The following is a 19,617-nucleotide window of genomic DNA, read 5'->3' as shown; positions in this document are numbered from 1 at the left end:
TTTGTAGGATGTGACGAACAGTTTTCCAAAATAGTTCAAGTTTGGGGCAGGACCATAAAATATGTAGGATTGTGCCTCGATCTCCCATACAGTGCCAGCAGCGGTCAGACGCAGAGGGAAAGAACTTATGCAGTTGGGAAGGTGTGCACTACCACCTGGATACAATTTTAAAATTAGTTTCTTGCGTTTTAGTGCAAATTGAGAATTTGTGTGTGAATCGCAAGATGTGATGTCTTTGGTTGGGGTGAATTTGCGGTTTAGATCTTGCTCCCAGCCAGTCAAGCCGAGAATCTGGTGGCTATCGGGGGGGGGGGGGGGATCAGTGTAATCCAATTCGTATATAGCGCATTTGGTAGCACTCCGGTGTCTGAGCACGACTCTTCAAAGGTGGTGAGAGGGCGGTTAAAGCTCCCTGAAGGCAGTAACAAGTTAAAAAAATGAGTCCAATTGGAAGGTGCCAGTGGGGCCTGTAAGCATGGACAGTGATGGCCAGTGTCACGCTACGAGGAAATGAGAGGCTGGAAAATGTCCTGAGGTCAACAAGTTTCGGAAGGGTCTATCACTACAGCCCGGGGGGGGGGGGAATGGATTTCTCAAGATGGGGTATAACGCAGAGTGTGAGGGAGATAGGTGTGTTCGAGGGACAATTTGGGCGCAGACACGTGTGGTGGAGCCAATAAGAGGATGTAATTTCATGTCCCTAGAAGTGGAGGAATAGCAACAAGCTGTCCTGGAGAGAGGTATGTCCCTCTGGGCCTGTTCAGAGTCCAGAGATTTATGTCTTGATGGCGACACCGATCCACCAGCCTACTTAGATGATTAGCATGGTAGTAAGTCCGTAAGTCTGGAACTGCCAGCCCACCATGTAGTTTGGGTAGTGAGAGTATGTTTCTGTGTAAATTTGTGGGCCCATATAAAATCTGTAAAAAGACTATTGGGGATGAAGATTGGTATGGCTTGGAAAAGGTATAAAACTTTGGGGAGAATGCTCATTTTGAGGATGTTACAGCGGTACAACCACGAGGTTAGTCCGGTGTGCCACATATTCAAGAGATGTTTAACCATTTGTAAGAGCGTGTGATTTTTTTAGGGGATGAATGTGCCGAGATACAGACTGTGCCCACTTTAGTTTGAAACTAGCTTTAAGCTGCGAGAGAAGTTGGTGCGTAAACCCAATCCCATGGCTTCAGACTTCTGGAATTCTTCTTTTATTTAAGTGCGTAATGTTCCACTTTAAAGTGACCCTAAACTTTGGTTTTAAAAAAAAAGCTATTAAAGTATGTATTGTAAAAAATGTCCAAATTCCTTTTTTTGGTTGCTGTGATCTGACTTCCTGTTAGAGGGTGGCTACATTCATTTTCCATGGTCCCACTATATGTAGCAACATGGCCATCTTCTTTTGCTCGCTTCCAAGATGGACTATGGGATTTTGTAGTGCATAGAGCAGTACACATGACCACAACTAACATGCACTACTCATTCCAAACAAACAGAAGCAAGGAGGAAAACAAGAGGTTCAGGAACTCAAGAAGAACATTACAATGAGGCAGAAAAACAAAGTAAGAAACATTTTCATGAAAAATAGATTACAAGGTCATTAATTAGCTTATATGTATAGCTTAGTGACAATTTAAGGTAGTGAAGGTAGTGAAAGACTCCAGTTGCTAGCACATACCAAAAGGTGAAATATCAGTTTTAGTAGACTGACTGCCAAAAAATAAGATTTCACAACACATCAGGATTATTTTACTAAGGGCAAACAGACTGTGCATTTTGCAAAGTGCAGTTGCACTCTGCAAGAGCAGTTGCTCCAGAACTCAGTAAATGAGCAGAAGCTCTGCTGACTTCCATCATCCATGCAAAATGTTTTTTAATTTTCCTTGCATATGATTTGATATTCTTTGCAAAGTGAAGCTTCACCTCATTTACTAAGCTCTGGATCAACTGCACTTGTCAAGTGCAACTGTGCTTTACAAAGTGCACAGTCTATTTCTCTTTAGTAAATCAACCCCATAGTATCCCTTGTCAAACATTTATTCAGCAATGATTTGGGCATCACTTTATAATAGTTTATTCTTTTTACCACTCAGTACTATTTACCATATATACGTCTGGCTAAGGAATCAGCTACACAAGATATTTGAAACTGCCAGTAAAATAATGCCACCTGCGTTGACTTTAGTGGGCAGTGAGTGGACAGACTCTCAGCAGTGAGTTAATATCACACTAACAACAGATGCAATATCTCCGATGCAGCTGAGCCCAACAAGCTACAATATTATTTAGTGCTCCTGATTTCCCCATTTCATAAGGGCAGTTTAACAACAAGAATAAATAAAATAAAAATGTGCAATAATAAAAAAAAACATAAAAGAGCTTTGAGTGCTCCCATCCATGACGAATCACAGATGTCCCAGTGCTTCCGCGTAGGATGGTCTAACAGTGGCGGGGTGCAAGATTTTTCTGTAGTGCAGTAATAGTGCAGATAATCTGGAGGGATAAAGGAGCAGGGTCAAACATCCACCTAACATGCCACTGACCTGCGAATGGACACTGGCAGGCATCGACAATAAAGGGACCTTGTAGCTGTTGAACAATCCACCTCTCCCAGATAGTGTCACTGCAAGGCAATGATGTGGAGGAATCCCAAGGTTGGGCCGTAGAAAAACAAACAAACAAGCAAAATAAAGTGTATGGGAAAATGAAATAGAGGATGAATGAGAGCTGCAGGATGGAAGAGCGCATAGCATGAGATAAATTAAAGGGCCAGTAAAGCTGACATCAACTGAGAAGATATAGTGGGCCATCACTAAATAAACATAAACACATACTAGCTGCTGGCTATAGACAATGATATATATGTCCGGGATACATTTTTATAAAATTGTGCAGTGCATCTCCACAATATAGTCACATTCTTTTGGGTTTGGTCTCTTTAAAAAGCTGCAATTATAGGAAAATACTTGTTCAGTTGCCACTTGTTCATTTGTCACAGTTCCTTCAGTGAGCTGATAATCAGGGCCATGTAACTCATGGGTGGGTGGCATCGATGCCAGAGTGTCCATACCGGACACACTTAGCGGACACTCCATCCTCATACTGGACACTCTTTCCTTATCATGGACACTCTGTCATAATACCAGACACTCCATCCTCATACTGGACACTCTGTTCTTATACCAGACACTATATTCTAATACTGAACACTCTTAGTGGATACTCGATCCTCATACCAGACACTCTTTCCTCATACCAGACACTCTTTTATAATACCAGACACTCATAGCAGACACTCCATCCTCATACTGGACACTCTGTTCCCATACCAGACACTTTGTCCTAATACCAGACACTCTGTCCTAATACCGGATACTCATAGCGAACACTCATCCTCATACCGGACACTCTGTCCTAATACTGGAAACTCTTAGTGGACACTCCATCCTCATACTGGACACTCTGTTCCCATACCAGACACTTTGTCCTAATACCATACCTCATACTGGACACTCTATCCTGATATTGGACAATCTGTCCTCATACCAGACACTCTATCGGGAGTGCATGTTTAGCTCTGTGTATGTTCTGCCCTCAGGTCACAAAGGGACATTAGTTGTTATGCCAGGCGCCGGCATAACAACCAGTGATGATGTGCAGCCCAGCTTCTTCCTAACAACCAAAGAAACTATGCAGCCCAGGCTGCCCACGTCCTTGTAGCTAGTGGACAGTGACAAAATGGACAGCAAAAATAGCCATCTCAGTCGGCATCCCATCCAATGTTGCCTCTGTTTTTCTGAAATCCCAAACAGTGTGGTCAGCCCTGCCTTAGTTGTCTCTTGATGGACTACAGAACACCTTATGTTAAGGATAGGAAGAAGTTACGTAGACCAGTGGAAGAGAACTAAGCAGGGGGCTGACAACACTGCCTGGAATTTCATTGCAGTAGAGGCAGCATTTTTGTCTCACTACAGAAAGATAGGAGCTCAGCACATTTCTGGCAGATCAACCAGTATTTTTCTTTACTTGCAGCTTTTTAAAGAGAGAGAAACATAGGAAATATGTGTGTATTACAGAAATGCACTGGATACGTTTTTTAATGTTGCCCAGATATATACTTTAAATAGAGTAAGTTTAGATATAGCTGAAAAACTAGAAGAAACTAACAACGTATCAGCTTAAAGTACACCAGTCATGAACAAAATGTTTAAGTTCTCAGTACTGGCCCCTTTTAAAAATGCTATTCGCCTGGCTGTATTTAGCATGAATACTTCTGGGAACAATTACGCAGAAAATGAGAAAGAAAAGTCCAAATTCCTGATTTCTAAGCTTGTGCCAGGACAGTGACTCAGAGAGCATGGACATGACATGCTAATAACAAGCACTTTATGACAGGTGTACTTTAAGATTAGTCACACTTTTTTTTTGGGCCACAGAAACTTCCCAACATGCTGTTTGTTAATTCAACATACATTATTTTAAGATTCATGATGGGTCTGGACCAGAACAACTTGTCTCAGGATTGACTTCATCTAGCAAGGTGACCAACTCTCATTAATACCTCCTATGTTTGCAGAGCTGGCTGACATTGCATAGCCCTCCTCAAAATGGTCCAAGCCACACTGATGATTCTGGCCAAACTGGCAAAATGTTACCAGAATCCCTAGAGTGACATGGGGCAAAGAGAGGGGAAATATAGGGGAATCCATCATTCTACACTAGAATACAGAGAAAGATTTGCATGACATAACTGGAGTAAAGTATTGTATCACTTTTATCTATAAAGTTAGGAGTGATACCCTTAATTGTCTAACTTAAATGATTAAACTTAAACTGAATACAGACTGACTGCTCTCAACGTCTTTATGGTAAACTTGCATCTATATTACTGCTGCTTCACATCCATCTATAACTGTATTCACATTATTGTGATGTTTATTTTGTTTTTAAATCTCTTACCTAAATTATGGACTGATCTTAGGCTGGCCATACATGGTTCGAATCATTAATGGGCAGGCTGAATGTACCAAGTTGATCAATTGTTCTCTTGTAATTATCACTACATTTATGCTATAGCCACTAGCGATCATCACTGTCTTCTCCCGGCAGGGACGACTTTCCCTGCCCACCCCCACTGGGAAAAGACAATTGCTGATACCCCTGTCAACACTGTCTGTGTTGATGGGGGAATTGTGTGAATTTGCACCGTGTATGGCCTGCCTAAATCTTTACAACCCTGCCCTATTGGTCCTTTTGCAGTTTGATTGTGGCGTGGCAGGTGTGGCAGGTGACCTCGTTGTATCCTCTCTGCTTAAACTCTCTCTCCTTCCCCCCTCTTCTCCATCCCAAAATTAGTATACATAACCCTGACTTTTGCCCTCTCCTTATTACTGCACTCATCACCTACTCTTTATTCTAACCCCACATGCTAATAAAACCCTGAGGATGCTAAGGCATGTCTGCTTCTCCTTTCCTCTGGAGATATATTCCCAAACCCTGGGCCTCTTTTATGACTATGTATCCCCTGGCAGTGGCTGAAAATCCAATTTAGTTTCCATTTCTATTCTTCCCAAAACCAGCCTCCTCTCCCCCTGTGCCCTCTGGAATGCCCGCTCTGTCTGCAACATACTCATCTCTGTTCATTACCTATTTGTCACTTATTCTTTTGGTCTACTCGCTGTCACCAAAAGCTGGCTTCATGAATCCGACACTGCTTCTGCTGCTTCCCTCTCCCTTCTCTAGACTTAATCCCCTAGACCTAGTGGACGAAGGTCAGAATCAGGCCCAACTCCTACAACCCTGGCAAACAGATAACATCAGAAGTCTCAAAAAGCATAGCTGTGTTCTTAAGCGTCTGTGGCGAAAGACTAAATCTCACAAAAACTTCAACCGATATAAATCTGCTTTCCAAAAATACAATTCTTGCCTCTACACTGCCAAGCAGACCTACAGTATTTTACCACTCTCAATAACACCTTCTCATCCAGTTCCTGTCAACTCAACCTTTAGCTCTCTACTTTGTCCTCCATTGCCTCCATCCACTAACTCACTCACTGCCCAGGAGATTGGCAAGCACTTAAAAAATTAAGAATGATTCAATTTGTGATGAAATCTCCACTCTACGGAGATATCCCCCCACTTAACACCCTATGTCCACAGGTAAAATCAGCACTTCCGTTATTCAGCCATGCTACTATAGATGAGGTTGCTAAACTTATTTGCAACGCCCACCTAACAACCTGTCCCCTGGACCATGTTTCCTCTAAAATACTGTGGTCACCCTGATACTCTATCCTACACTCTCTAACCCACATCTTCAATCTCTCCCTCTTTTCTGGCATCTTCCCCAACTCTCTAAAACATGCATTAGCCCCCCCAAACTTAAAAAGCATTCCTTGGATCTCACCAATCTTAACAACCTACGCCCCATCTCTGCTCACCCTTTACTTCAAACTCCTTGAATGACTGGTCTACAACCAACTGAGTGACCACCTCATTGAGAATAACTTCAGTCTGGATTTTGCCCTCGACACTCCACAGAAACTGCTCTCCTAAATGTCACAAATGATTTATTACCAGCAAAAAATAAAGCACTATTCTGTACTTCTACTTTTGAAACTTTTGGCTGCCTTTGATATGGTTGACCACCAACTCCTCAAAAAAAAACTTTACTCCTTTGGTCTCCATGACTGTGCTCTTCATTGGCTCTGATACTACCTTTCCCACTATACCTTCAGTGTCACTTACAATTCTATTTCCTCCTCTCCTCTTCCTTTCTCTGTCGGGGTCCCCCAAGGTTCTGTTCTTTGACCGCTTCTATTCTCAATCTACACCTCCTCCCTAGGTCAGCTGATAGCCCCACATGACTTTCAATATCATTTATACACTGATGACACCCAAATCTATCTCTCTACCCCCCAGCTCACAGCATCAGTCTCCTCACTCACCACTGTTTTACAGACCGACATTTGGATGTCACACCACTTCCTCGAACTCAACCTCTCCAAAACCAAGCTCATAATATTTCCTCCCCCAAGTGCCCTTTCCCCTGACTTCTCTGAAAAGATCAATGGCATAACCATCAACCCCTCCCCGCATGCCAGGGTTCTAGGTGTAGTCCTAGATTCTGAACTCTCCATTCAGCCCCACATCCATTCACTTTCCAAAGCTTGCCGCTCCAACCTCTGCAACATCTCCAAAATGCACCCCTTCATAACCAATAACAACACAAAGCTCCTAATCCACTCCCTTGTTATCTCTCACCTTGACTACTGCAACTCCCTCCTCATTGGCTTACCCTTACATAGGCTATCCCCTATTCAGTCCATCATAAATGCTGCTACCATACTAACAATACTAAATACTAACAATAACTTACAAAGCCTTCCACAATTTGGCCCCTAGCTACATCACTAACCTAGTCTCAAAATACCAACCAAATCGTTCTCTTTGTTCCTCCCAAAACCTCCTGCTCTCTAGTTCCTTCGTCACCGCCTCCCATGCTACCCTCCAGGACTTCTCTAGAGCCTCTCCTATCCTTTGGAATTCCTGACCTCAATCTGACTGACTATTTCCTAGTCTATCCACTCTTAAGTGATCCCTGAAAAAAATTATCTCCAGAGCCTATCCTGCTTCCACCTAATAACTGTAATTTTATTTTCTCCATCAGCTCACCCCCCCCCCCCATTTATTAGCTTCTGTATCAATTGACACTTCCTTTTAGATTGTAAGCTCTAACGAGTAGGGCCCTCTGATTCCTCCTGTATTGAATAGTATTGTAACTGTACTGTCTGCCCTCACATTGTAAAGTGCTGCACAAACTGTTGGTGTTATATAAATCCTGTATAATAATAGGTTAAGATTATTACTAAAATTAAAGATGCAAGCTTTTGGGATGCCTTCGATTTCTTCTTTAGGTTTTATACTTGACATACAGGCTTTATAAAGCATGAAGATGGGATCTAAGGCATCTTGAAAGCTTGCATCTTTACACTTTTACACTAACAGGAGCTGGTGCTTTAAATGGGCTTTGACGCCCATTGTAGGTAAGAGGGGGTCCAGATTGTGCAGCACTGTGATTGGCTGCACAGTGCTGCTGTCATCAGGATCACATCCTACCGCATCCCGATTGTGAGCTGTTTGTGAAAGCTGGGTCATAACTTTGCCTGTATTAAGGCCTATCTGCCCTGCAACTGCATATGTGTCTATAGCTGTCATAAAGGGGTTAATAACTTAAAAACGTGATACCTAAGTTAGCCAATAAAGAGTATCCCTTAAACTCCAAATATTTGAAATATAAAAGTGGATAATACATATTTTATTCCAATTGCTAATTTAAATATATAAATGCATGAAAAACAAATAGCATTGAATAGATTTGAAGCATGCTGGGAAATATCTGGGCATAAAAACATTCAGAAAGTCGTCTTAGGCTGATAAAACGTGACAATCCTTTCACCTCACATTCACTGTATTTTTGGGATTAGAAGGATAAAATACAGCGGCTGTAAGGTATTTGGTAGATCACAACACAGAGCTATTGTAAGCTTGGAAAGTATAATTCTCCATACTATAGTAGGATTTTGTAACCTTTCGTGCAAAGCTCTTTAACTTTAGTGGCCCTTTAAAAAGGAATAAAACCAAGCTATGAATTTCATGTTTTGATTCCATAAAATAATGTAGCAAAAATGCTGAATGTAAGCCACAAAACATATCGCAATTTGAGAGCAGAACTCTATCCTGGGTGAGCAGCCTTCTCTAATGTGTACAGAAAAATATCAGTAATTACCTTTTATTGGAAGAGATATTAGAGCTATCATAATAAAACGGTTATGGGTAAATAGCTTAATTCTTATTGTTATAACAAAATATACTGCACTACAGTGAAAAAGGAAGGTTGGAGGATTTGAAGTTGTTTTATTATACCAAGGAATATGTATCTGCAATAAAAGTGTAAGGCTTCTAGATTTTACAACAAAACAATTCAGTTGTGGAGTCAAAGAAACAGCAAAGTAGAACAAAGTCACCTACCTGTTTCCATACAAGGAAATAACTCTACCCAAATTCTATGAACATTTAGCATGGTCCATAGATATTAATTAGAACAAACAAACAAAAAAAAAACAATGGGGAATCAATAAAGCTGCTGCACCACATTTCTGGCATTATTCCGTCTTGTTAATGCATTGTGCCAAATTTATGAAGCATTTGTGATACTTTTGGTTCTGACAGCAACTCCTGCACCAAATCCAGATAGTTCTAAAATGCACCACTTTCAATTTGTGTTGCATTGAATGGACCAAATGTAAAGATAGAGCTAGCTAAGACCAACTCTCTTTTGATATACAGAGGGGAAAGTTGTCTCAGGCAGATTTTGCGAAAGTGTCTCAATTTCATTCTAAAAGTGGTGCAGCATGAGCCAAGTACAAGTTCTAGACAGGTACATGAATTTGGCACATTCTTCACCACTTTTAGAAGAGAGGCACTTTCATAAAATCTTCCTGCATCAGTCTTTAGGAATTCCAGGGAATGATGTATCTTCATGTTACAAATTTAAAAAAAGCAAATAGTAACAAACTTTGGCAGACAAATTGTCACCAAAATGTTTTACAGTCCATTTACACGTCTCTGAGACCCATGCAGCCTTTCTCAAGCAGGGTTCTGTAGAGCCTTAGGGTTCTACTAGAGGTTGCTAAGGGTTCCTTGACGAATAAAACATTTCTGACTTTTAGATAGGTAACCACTGACACCAATTAACTTTTTAGTTACATGTAAGAGGGCATTCTTCCCACTGACCGATCTAAGAGGGCCCTTAGTCCACTGGTCAACAATTTAAAGTAGCATTTCACTGATCTACTGACTATCAATGTAAGTGACATTTTTCCACTGACCACCAATTTCAGGGAACACTATAGTCTTTGCTGTCTGGCTTTCTTTTCTGTAAATATTATTATTATTTTGTATTTCATTTTATTATTATGGAAGGGATTCATTTTGTTGTACAGAGGTTGCAAGGTGTCAAAAATACAAAGTATGCCACATGACTACTTATTTTCTTTATTCTTATCTTGCAACCTACTGTTCATGTTAATGTACCCTGTGCTGGGGATATAGTGATTGTTACTAGGGGTTGATTAGGAAAGGTTTGCAGCTTCACTCAATGGGAGAGTTAAGTGATAGGATCAGCTTAAGGGGTTAGGCTAATGTAAGGATCATGGGGATAATGGGAAAAATTTTTGTTTTCACCACTGGACATTGCCAGCTCTAGGTTCTAGGTACTGAAGCTACTTTACCATAGTTTGAACCAGACTGGTGAATATGGCAAACTCTCCATCTTTAGTTCCCATTTTCTTTCTTCTAGTTTGCATACACATTAGAATAATTTGGGAAGCATGTAATGATTCTTCCTTGTATCTTACATCCCTATAGCTCTGGATCCTAACTACCCCCCCCCCCCCCCCCAAAGTCAGGAAACAGACTACGCTAATGCAGACATTCACAAAGCAGTGAAGCTATAGGATCGGGATGATGGTCCTGGAGCCTGTACATTTATTACTCCAATGCAGCTCCTATATTTTCACTCTCACACTTTCCCTTAATATATAGCAAGAGGGCACAGAAAATAGTAGTAACTGTGCAGCTAAAACATTGCTTTATCATCATTAAAGCCAAGTTTATGTAAGATGCAAATATAATTGTTATTGATAATGGTAATCTTTTGATTAAGTATATTAGGTTACCCATTGGGTTACCTCTGGTATCTTACTTACTAGATGTATACAATGGTGTGTGAACAGACTGGTAATTGGCACCTTCCAAAAGCTTACCATTTTGTACAAAATTTACTTATTTCTTGTACTGACATACTGCTAGCATGCTGCAGCTTATTACAGTGAAAACTGAGGCTTTCACATTAGTCCCTGTTCCAGAGGAGCTTATAATCTATTGCTCTTGCCAAACACACATTCTATTGCTATGAAACTGAATGGAAGCAAATACATTATGAACAAAATTAGAGGAAATCACAGCATAATGACATATACATTTTCACTACATAGTGACCCTGGAAGAAATGAACCCAGGACTTCAGTGACCAAACGCAGGCAACCAAGAGCTAACAGGGGCTTGTAAAATTAATGTCAGTCAGTTAATTTGCTGCTGTGGAGTGAAAAGTCCTTTCTTTGAAGTAGCCATGTATTGATCTTTTGGCCAATAGACCTGTTGGGAAGAAACAAATTCATCATTCGGTTACCTCTTGCGTTTCCTAGTGTTTGTGTGTCCAAGTCATCATCAATGAACTCTTCTCCTTGGATGATATTCTGTGTGTCCTCGCTGTGGTTCACAGGACTTGTCATCTCCTGCTCCTTCTCATTGTGCATTTGAGCATAGACATTCCTGCCGGGCATTTTCCTGTGTTGGGCACAAAGACAAAGTTTACCCATCAAGTGTGACTACTAGTGTCACATGTAAACTTGGAGCTGCTTATCCATAAATTGAATAAACTGAAGTGTATCCCTGAATGACTCTCTCCTCCTCCTGTTCCCTCGCCCCCCCTTTATATTTGCTCAGCTGTTAAACATTTTTTAATTTCCCAACCACCATAATAGTGCTAAATGTATAGGGGATGAGCTCTGGCCAGAAGTTAGTGTGGTCCTGAACTCAAAAAGTAAAGGTTAGGTAGGGAACATCTAGAAATCTAAATCATGCCCAAGCTGTACCCTGAAAAATCTACCTTTTGTGTTCAATTTGCCTTAAAAATAGCACTGCACTTGCTGTACCTACAGCCATCTGTAGTATGATATCTAAGGCACTGCTGCTTATGACTGCTAGATTCACAATATATGAAGCATGATTTGGTGATCTCACTACTCTGCTGCTCACTGTTCTCTTTGCTGGAGTGAAAGCTGTGTCTGATGACCTGTAGGGCAAAAATCTCCCTGCTTCTGCTGCATTCATTCTGTAGATCTCTGATTTCCACATTTCTCCTGCTGTTGTTTGATCATTTCCTTAACAAATAAAGCCCTGTGCCCCTACCAAGATGAAAGTCTCTATACAGAGAAACAGTACAGAATAAGTCAGTAATGGGAAAATGACCTGCAGCAGGGAGACAACAGGCAATACTAGTGACTAGTCATTTATCCTCTACTTGTCTTTTTTTGGGTACAAATTTCACAGTTCACACCCTCTTTAATGTTGCATTTTAAAATACACAAAATCCTTAATAATAAAATTCCGCTTGGACAGTGCCTACCTTCTATACTCTCCTAAGTTTGAAGCCATTACATTTTTGAAACACAGGGGTTGATTTACTAAACCTGGAGTGCAAAATCTGGTGCAGCTCTGCAAAGAAACCAATCAGTTTCCAGGTTTTATTGTCAAAGCTTAATTGAACAAGCTGAAGTTAGAAGCGGATTGGCTATCATGCACAGTTTCACCAGATTTTACACTTTCCAGTTTTAGTAAATCAACCCCACAGTCTGCACTTTGCTTATTTTCTTAACCTTGTAATGTTTCAACAAATCTCTCACTCATTGCTTTATGTTACCTTATAAAATACTAGGTGCTTCACATACAAAGGTTAGTGATACAATTCACAACCACAAACATGTCCAATTGTCCAGTTCCTGAAAGTGAACAGACTGGCTATAGGTTTGGATTTACGGTAGTTCTATATTTGGTGAATTTGCTGATGGCCACTTTCTTCGATGTTGAATGTACATTAAGCCATATAGTGAATTTATAATACACCATTTTGTTTTTTTTCTTCATAAATTTGTTTCAAAGTGTAAAAGTGTGCAATAGGATATACCTGCTTATTGTGACAACAATTGTGCAAAATATTTCACTTTTCCAAAAGATTATTTTTTACAGTATTTTACTATTAATATTTCTAAATGTTTAATTTCTATACATTTTCAATAATTCCTTTAACATCTTACAGATAGCTTTTAATACAGGATGCTACTAAGCTTCAATGTGTACTGTGCATGCTGGGCTATCTAAGAAAATAAATCTGAGGTCAAGCTATTCAGTTTTATATTCTTGCCACAACAAGAACACTGGCATATCAGGCAACGACCTTAACAACTATTCCCTGCAGAAGTGTAAATTACAAAATATTGTTTACATCTGAACTTAATATATAATAAAGGATGGATCCCTGTTAAACTAACTAATATAATTGGTCTTTATTATTTATAAATGTACTGCAAGGCAAGCACAGTAGAGCAAGACACAGATTCGATGATTGAGCTCATATGGGGCATTGATTGAAGCCGATGATATAAGAGGTTATGGACATCAATCATTTTTAACCTATAACAAAAACAACTGTTTTTAATGTAATTTTTATTGCAGAATCTGTTTTGGACTTGCCTTTTGAACTTATATAGGATGAAGGCACCAACCGCTACGATGAATATTGAGAAGATGACAACTATAGCCCAATACCCTCCAGTTCCTCCAATGACCCGAGAGTCTGTAAAGAGAACACTGATTAGATACACATATATGCAGGCAAACTATTGGTAGCGATGTGGACTGACATCTCTGCTGCTATACACAACTGTCCATAGGCTTCATAATAAATATAGGGATGCACAAAAGTCTTGATCAGCAACAAAAAAAAAAGCCATTCATGTTCACAGTTAGTTAAAATACTGTTTATTTGGTAAATGCACAGTGTTTTTTTTTTGCTTTGTTTTTTATTGCAGGCAATTTTCTGTATCAATAATGAATTTTTTTTTAATTAGTGTGTATGTCAAGCCAAAACTTTTTTTTATTAGACATAGTAAGGAAGTAGTAAAACTCTTGGGTTTTTTATTTTCTTCCTGTGTCTTGCTTGGGGGATTGCCCTTCTCTTCTTGTTCTGGAGGAGCAACAGGAAATAAGAGGAAATCATCCCACAGTCAATGTAATTCACATGTTAATGAGTTGTCAAAGGATCAGGTGATGACTAAAAAATTTTAGAATGTTCCTAATTTTCTGTTCTAGTAACAGTGGTCTTCAAGACAAAAATAGGGATGATTCTCTCTTGCAGGGGAATAGACTGCAATAAAGAACTGACAAAAGGGCACCTTTCCCTACCCTATCCAAGAGTTTTGGCGTTTCCTTTCTTTTGATTACTTGCATTGATAGCATTGACTTGATAGCAATCCACAACAGTTCATCAAAAGTGAAAAATAACCTACTAGTAGGATCAGGAGGTAGACAACAAACCATCTCCTACCAGGGTGGGGGTGGACAATTGACCTGCCTCTAGTGGTTTGACTACCCAAAGAACTCCCACTTCTCTCCTTTAGCATGAACCTGCTGTTTCTGAGTGGGGGAAACGTATGCAGTTTTTGGGTCATTTCCTCTTGGGTTACTAGTACAATGCTGCTGGAGATATGAGCTGGTATCAGTGTAGAAGAGAGTTATTACAATGCTTCCTTAAAGTGTTACTAAACTTACTAAAGGCATGCTTGTTATACTCGCCGTGGAACCGAAGGGATCAATCCTCTGCATTGTGTAAAAAGGCTATTTTATCCTGTATCCCCTTCTTGCATTGCCCCCAAAACATGTCCAGATAAGACATAATTACTGGAGTCATGCTGCATATGCTCAGTTTGGTGTGTATAACTAGAGAGTTTTTTTTTCTTGGGGGAGTGCATGTGATCATCACAGGGCCGATCAGCACTGTCCAGGCAGAGGGTCAGGGGTCCTGCATCCTGATAGGACAGTCAGTGCAGTATGAAATCTCCTCATACAAGTTTTAATCAGGCACTGATAGAAGTCACAAGATTGCTATATACTTTACCATACTTACTTTACTAAAATAATTGCATTTCCACTTGTGTACTGTGGGAGACCAGATATAGTGAATGCATGGTCCTGGGTTTAGTAACACTTTAAGTAATTATCTATTAGCATAGTAGGGAGCCAGTATGCTGGAATGTCTTGGGTGCATTTTTCAATTAAATAAATCATATAAAAAAGGACCAAATCCAGCATGGCCCCATAATATTACAGGACATCAGCGGTATTTAAAGAATTTCTTGGTACTCAGTGGCAGCTAGTGCTCAATTTTTTTTGGGGGGGGGGGGGGGGGGCGGCAAGACAGGCGGGAGACGGACAAACGGGAAGTCAGTGGTCAGAGGCCTTCTTACCTTAGGAGGCAAGTGACAAGTCCTGGCCAGGATGACATTCTGATCTCCCCTCCTTCTCCCTCCACTGCCCAAGCTGGGGAGTGCTGGATGCGGCTGCAGGTGATGCTGCACACATTGTTCCCATTATCGTTTTTCCCTTGCTTCGGGGGCCATCTCCTCCTGGCCAAACAGGAAGTGGGTCCTAAGACTCCATGGCCAATTGGAGGAGAATCAGGAGGGCAATAGTGAATACTAGGGAAAGGGATGGTTGACACTCCTACTAAGGATTAACGTCTGAAATGCGTAGGCTGTTTTACAGCTTTGCACATGTATTTAATAAAGAAATACCATTTTGGATGTCATTCTAAGTGCCGGCCATCCCTTTCCTTATTCTGGAACATTGGAGGTGTCAGCAGCCCCAAGGTCTGAGCACCTGGCGGGGCTTTTATATAGGAAGGTTGCAGCGCCTACAATCCTGTTTTCCAATAGTGATTATTAATTCGCTATTGTCACACAACTGGGTGGGCTCAGGGTGCAATGCTTTGTGCCCCGAGTCCACCCTTTTTTGAAGCCTATTAGAGCCTCGAGGTCTAATCGTCTTAAAAAAAAAAGAAAAACCCCCATTGGAATCCATGCGTCCGACAACCTGTATGTAGATTAGGGGCCAGGCGCATGGATTAAGGGGAGGCGTCCCTGTGCCCCTTATGGACTGGCTGCCACGGTTGGTACTCTACTCTTATGAAGTTTAGCCAGACCTGCTTAATCTGATGGGTAAAAGATATGATATATGCTACCACTGTTTAGTAAGTCAAGACTTGCAAGACTTTAGCCTAGTTCAGATTACCTTTCTGGCTTATTCAGTTTTAAATGTTTAATTTATATCACTGAAGGCTTGCATCATTAGGAAATGAAATACAATGATAAATAGAAGACCTCTCAATCAACTTTTGCTTCCCTGGGATCTTGTGTCCTTTCCAAAGAGTCAAACAAAAGAAAAGGACTTCCTGTCATGTCAGCAGTCCTTTGAAATCTAAGAAATCCTGTTAATGAGCATATAGCTCGACTCTGCACATCTGAAATCATAAATGAATAGCTTCACAGTTGCGCGTTAAGCATACTGGGGGTTAAAGCTGAACTCTAGGCAGATATAAAAGACACAAATTATTGCAGCTTGGTATTCATTAATACATTATTAAATATTTTTTTAATGCAATAAGGGAGTTTAACAAGAATTGTGGCCACAAGAAACAAGAAAAGAGGTTTAACCTTAAACTTTGTAGAGGGTTCTTTACTGTAAGAGCGACAAGGATGTGGAATTCTCTTTCACAGGCGGTGGTCTCAGCGAGGGGCATTGATAGTTTCAAGAAACTATTAGATAAGCACCTGAACGACCACAACATACAGGGATATACAATGTAATACTGACATATAATCACACACATAAGTTGGACTTGATGGTCTTATGTCTTTTTTCAACCTCACCTACTATGTAACTATGTAACTATAACTGACTGGACATAGATATTACCTTATATTTGGTAAGTAGAATAGCTACCTTGTGTGTATTCAATTTGTACATTTAGCTGTTTGGGGAAATTTCACTTCACTCCCTGTCCAAACAGGACATGAGAAGAAATCCCTCCAAAGTGAGGGGATCCCAGTGTTACCAGGTACACCAGAACCCAAATCCTGGGGTTTTATTTTACTTTCGTTTTTAATTATAACAGTTAATAGGACAAATACAGAGGATGAATTTCCCTAATGGTGACACAGACAGCAATAAAAACTGACAGCTGTTCTAATCCCTCTCTGCTCTATGCAAAACTTAAAAAAAATATAAAAAAATTGCCTTTAGTTACACGTTAAATACATTTTTATTTTCCGTCATTGCAAATATTAAATGCATGCTAAAAAAAAATGGTCATTACATTGAAGAATTTTAAAAGACATGAGACATTACCTAAAACAGAATCGCTCAATGTCACTAAAACCCAAAATCCACCTCTCAGGAAAAACGTGATATTGTGCGAGTTCAGTGCTTGTTTTATTGCCGCTATCCTCTAAAAAGTAAAATGGGTAAACATAAAAAAGCATATAATGCCATACATAAACAGTTCAATACAGAACAAATTGTGACTTAAAGCAATCATTTACATGTTGGATGTCTCAATTCAGATATGATTTTAGAAAATATAATTGTCTCCATAGTATGGAAGTTACCAAGTGTAATATTTTGATGTGTATTTTAATTATGAAGGACTAATTTTTGCAAAGCTGGCAACTTTAAAAATATAACCCTTTGACTTTTTATTTTCTTGAGGAGGCATCTTTGCAGGCCAGGGTCTGTCTTTAGCTATAGGAACTGAGAACAAGGAGATCATCTATTTATAAACCTGCTTTAATTAATAATTTGAGTGCTAGAAGGTCAAATAAATAATTATTAATGTACTGCAGTGCACTCTTGTAATCACTAGAGAATACAAGCTGCTAGAAGGAAGCAGCCTCTACATAAATGTATCTACAGTGCAGAGGGACAAATGTCTTCAGACCAGGAAAAAGTATAGCGCAGGCCATAGATTATGCAATCCATGGGTGGAAGGAAAAAAATTAGCTTGATTACCTCATCAACACAGTTAGTGTTGAAGGGGGAATTCCTCCTGCAGAGCTATTGCGTTCTGTCAGCAGGAAGGCCTCCCTGCGAGTAGAACACAATGATGATTAGCGGTGCCGGCTAAGCCGGTGACATTAAGACCCCTTTTACACTGAGGGCGTTTTGCAGGCGCTATAGCGTTAAAAATAGTGCCTGCCATCGGCCCTCAAACAGCTGCTCTATTGTCTCCAGTGTGAAATCCTGAGGGCTTTCACACTGGAGCGGTGCTCTGGCAGGGCGTCAGAAAAAGTCCTGACTGTTGAATAAAAGGCTTCCATATTCTCGATCTGCAGTTATAGAGCAAACTTTGCAATGTTTATATGTTTTATTTTCAAAGTTCTTAATACCTTTGGCTACTTTAAAAAGCTATAGTGCTTTGAAAGCATTTTTTTCCGTTATTACACCTCTGTACACAAAACATTTAGCCCCGGTGCCATTGATGAGACCCACACTTCATTTTTCTGTGCGTCAAATGGTAAAGAAGCAAAACAAAATCCACTCAAAGAAGAAATAAAACAGAAAAGACATGAAAGAAAACAAGCATCACACATTATATATTATTTCTAATACTACTGTGCAAATTGAAATTGATATCTGCAATACACAGGCAGTAAAAGTGAAAGCCTGTAAAGCAAATTAATTATCTACCATCTTTAATTAAATTTATCAGTAGTCTGTGAAAGGAAATAGAAAAACTTCACATGGCACTCCAAAGCAAAACACAAATCCAGACATTCATCTTTCCATCGATTTAAAAATAATTACTTAAAACAATATCATTGCAAGATAGAGTGTTAATTCATTTAGGTAACAGCGTCGTTTCAACAACATAATTCCGCAATCAAAACATAATTATGGCAGGATGAGGGAAAACAAAGCTTTGCATCTATTCAGCCTCTTATCAGCAACAACAAGCATTCCATTAATCTTCACTAAAAAATGTTTTTTGAGAACATAGTTTACAAATGAGAAGGTGCTGTTTGCATTGAATAATTCCTGCCTAGTGTGCACAATATTAATGGCTGGTTTAATTAATTTATCAGCTTCAAACGGCAATTTCAGCTTTCAAGCACAACATTTTTGAAGGGCTTTAAAAAAACTACTCTGCTGGGATAACGTGTATCACTTCCAAGGAAGAGTATTGAGCTACAACTGCCCTGAATCTGGGACATCCTCTAGCATTAACGTGACACTAAAATTGGTTTAAAAAAAACTTAATCCCAAAAAAACACATTATATGGCTTTCAGCCTCCTCCAAATTACCCTTTTTTTGGTGCTGTTGTCTGATTTGTTAGCAACACTGAAGCTGCATGCCGACCAACTTTGTGTATATTTGTTTAGTTGAAGTGTGAATTATGGCCCCTTATGGCGACTGAGTAGACCACCTCGTCAGGCTTCATCCCAGAAGGAAAATATTGTCGTAAAAAACACCAGGGAGCCCTGTCCCAGCTACAATATGGAGGAGACATTCTCAGGGAAACAGTGCAGAACATCCGTTACCCTCCACCAGTTCTATTCAATTCACTTTGCTCTCAGCCTGAAGACTTTAAAGGAATCCACTAAACACCTTACATGGCCTTGTATACTTATGGTCCAGGCCAGGTCCCTGGGAATATCTGTCCTGCAGGGGGTCATAAGATAGGGTTCCCAGTGCTGAGAAGGAAATATCAATCAGTCATCTATCCACCCTTCTGACCGGAGCCTCTGTGACCAGCCATCATCACTCCCTCTATCAAACTGGCTGCTCATCCTTCTTTTTACATATATGTTCTCTCTCGCTCACTTCAATAACACCATAACAGTAAACCTACTTCCCCATTAGAAATTACTGCAGGAACATGCGTT

At 40.0% G+C, this 19,617-nt stretch overlaps 1 protein-coding gene across 2 annotated transcripts in view; it reads right to left on the bottom strand.

The window, feature by feature from the left end:
* SORCS2 (sortilin related VPS10 domain containing receptor 2) overlaps nucleotides 1–19,617 on the bottom strand; it is a 1,283,650-nt gene that overhangs the window by 24,450 nt on the left and 1,239,583 nt on the right. Inside the window, exons 24-27 of one of the 2 annotated variants that reach the window (XM_077477839.1) lie at nucleotides 17,083–17,182; nucleotides 13,372–13,474; nucleotides 11,249–11,406; nucleotides 2,541–2,620 (exon numbers count right to left, since the gene is read on the bottom strand). In XM_077477839.1, coding sequence (XP_077333965.1) covers nucleotides 2,541–2,620; nucleotides 11,249–11,406; nucleotides 13,372–13,474; nucleotides 17,083–17,182 — 441 coding nt within the window. The remainder of the gene's footprint in view (nucleotides 1–2,540; nucleotides 2,621–11,248; nucleotides 11,407–13,371; nucleotides 13,475–17,082; nucleotides 17,183–19,617) is intronic. The other variant, XM_077477840.1, reaches the window with a different exon arrangement.

This window comes from Lithobates pipiens, unplaced genomic scaffold (genome assembly GCF_037356315.1).
Source record: "Lithobates pipiens isolate NorthernLeopardFrog02 unplaced genomic scaffold, aLitPip1_a1.2 Scaffold_13, whole genome shotgun sequence".
Lineage (NCBI taxonomy): Eukaryota > Metazoa > Chordata > Amphibia > Anura > Ranidae > Lithobates > Lithobates pipiens.
The sequence above is the reverse complement of the archived record's forward strand: the minus strand, read 5'-3'. Positions and strand labels throughout refer to the sequence as shown.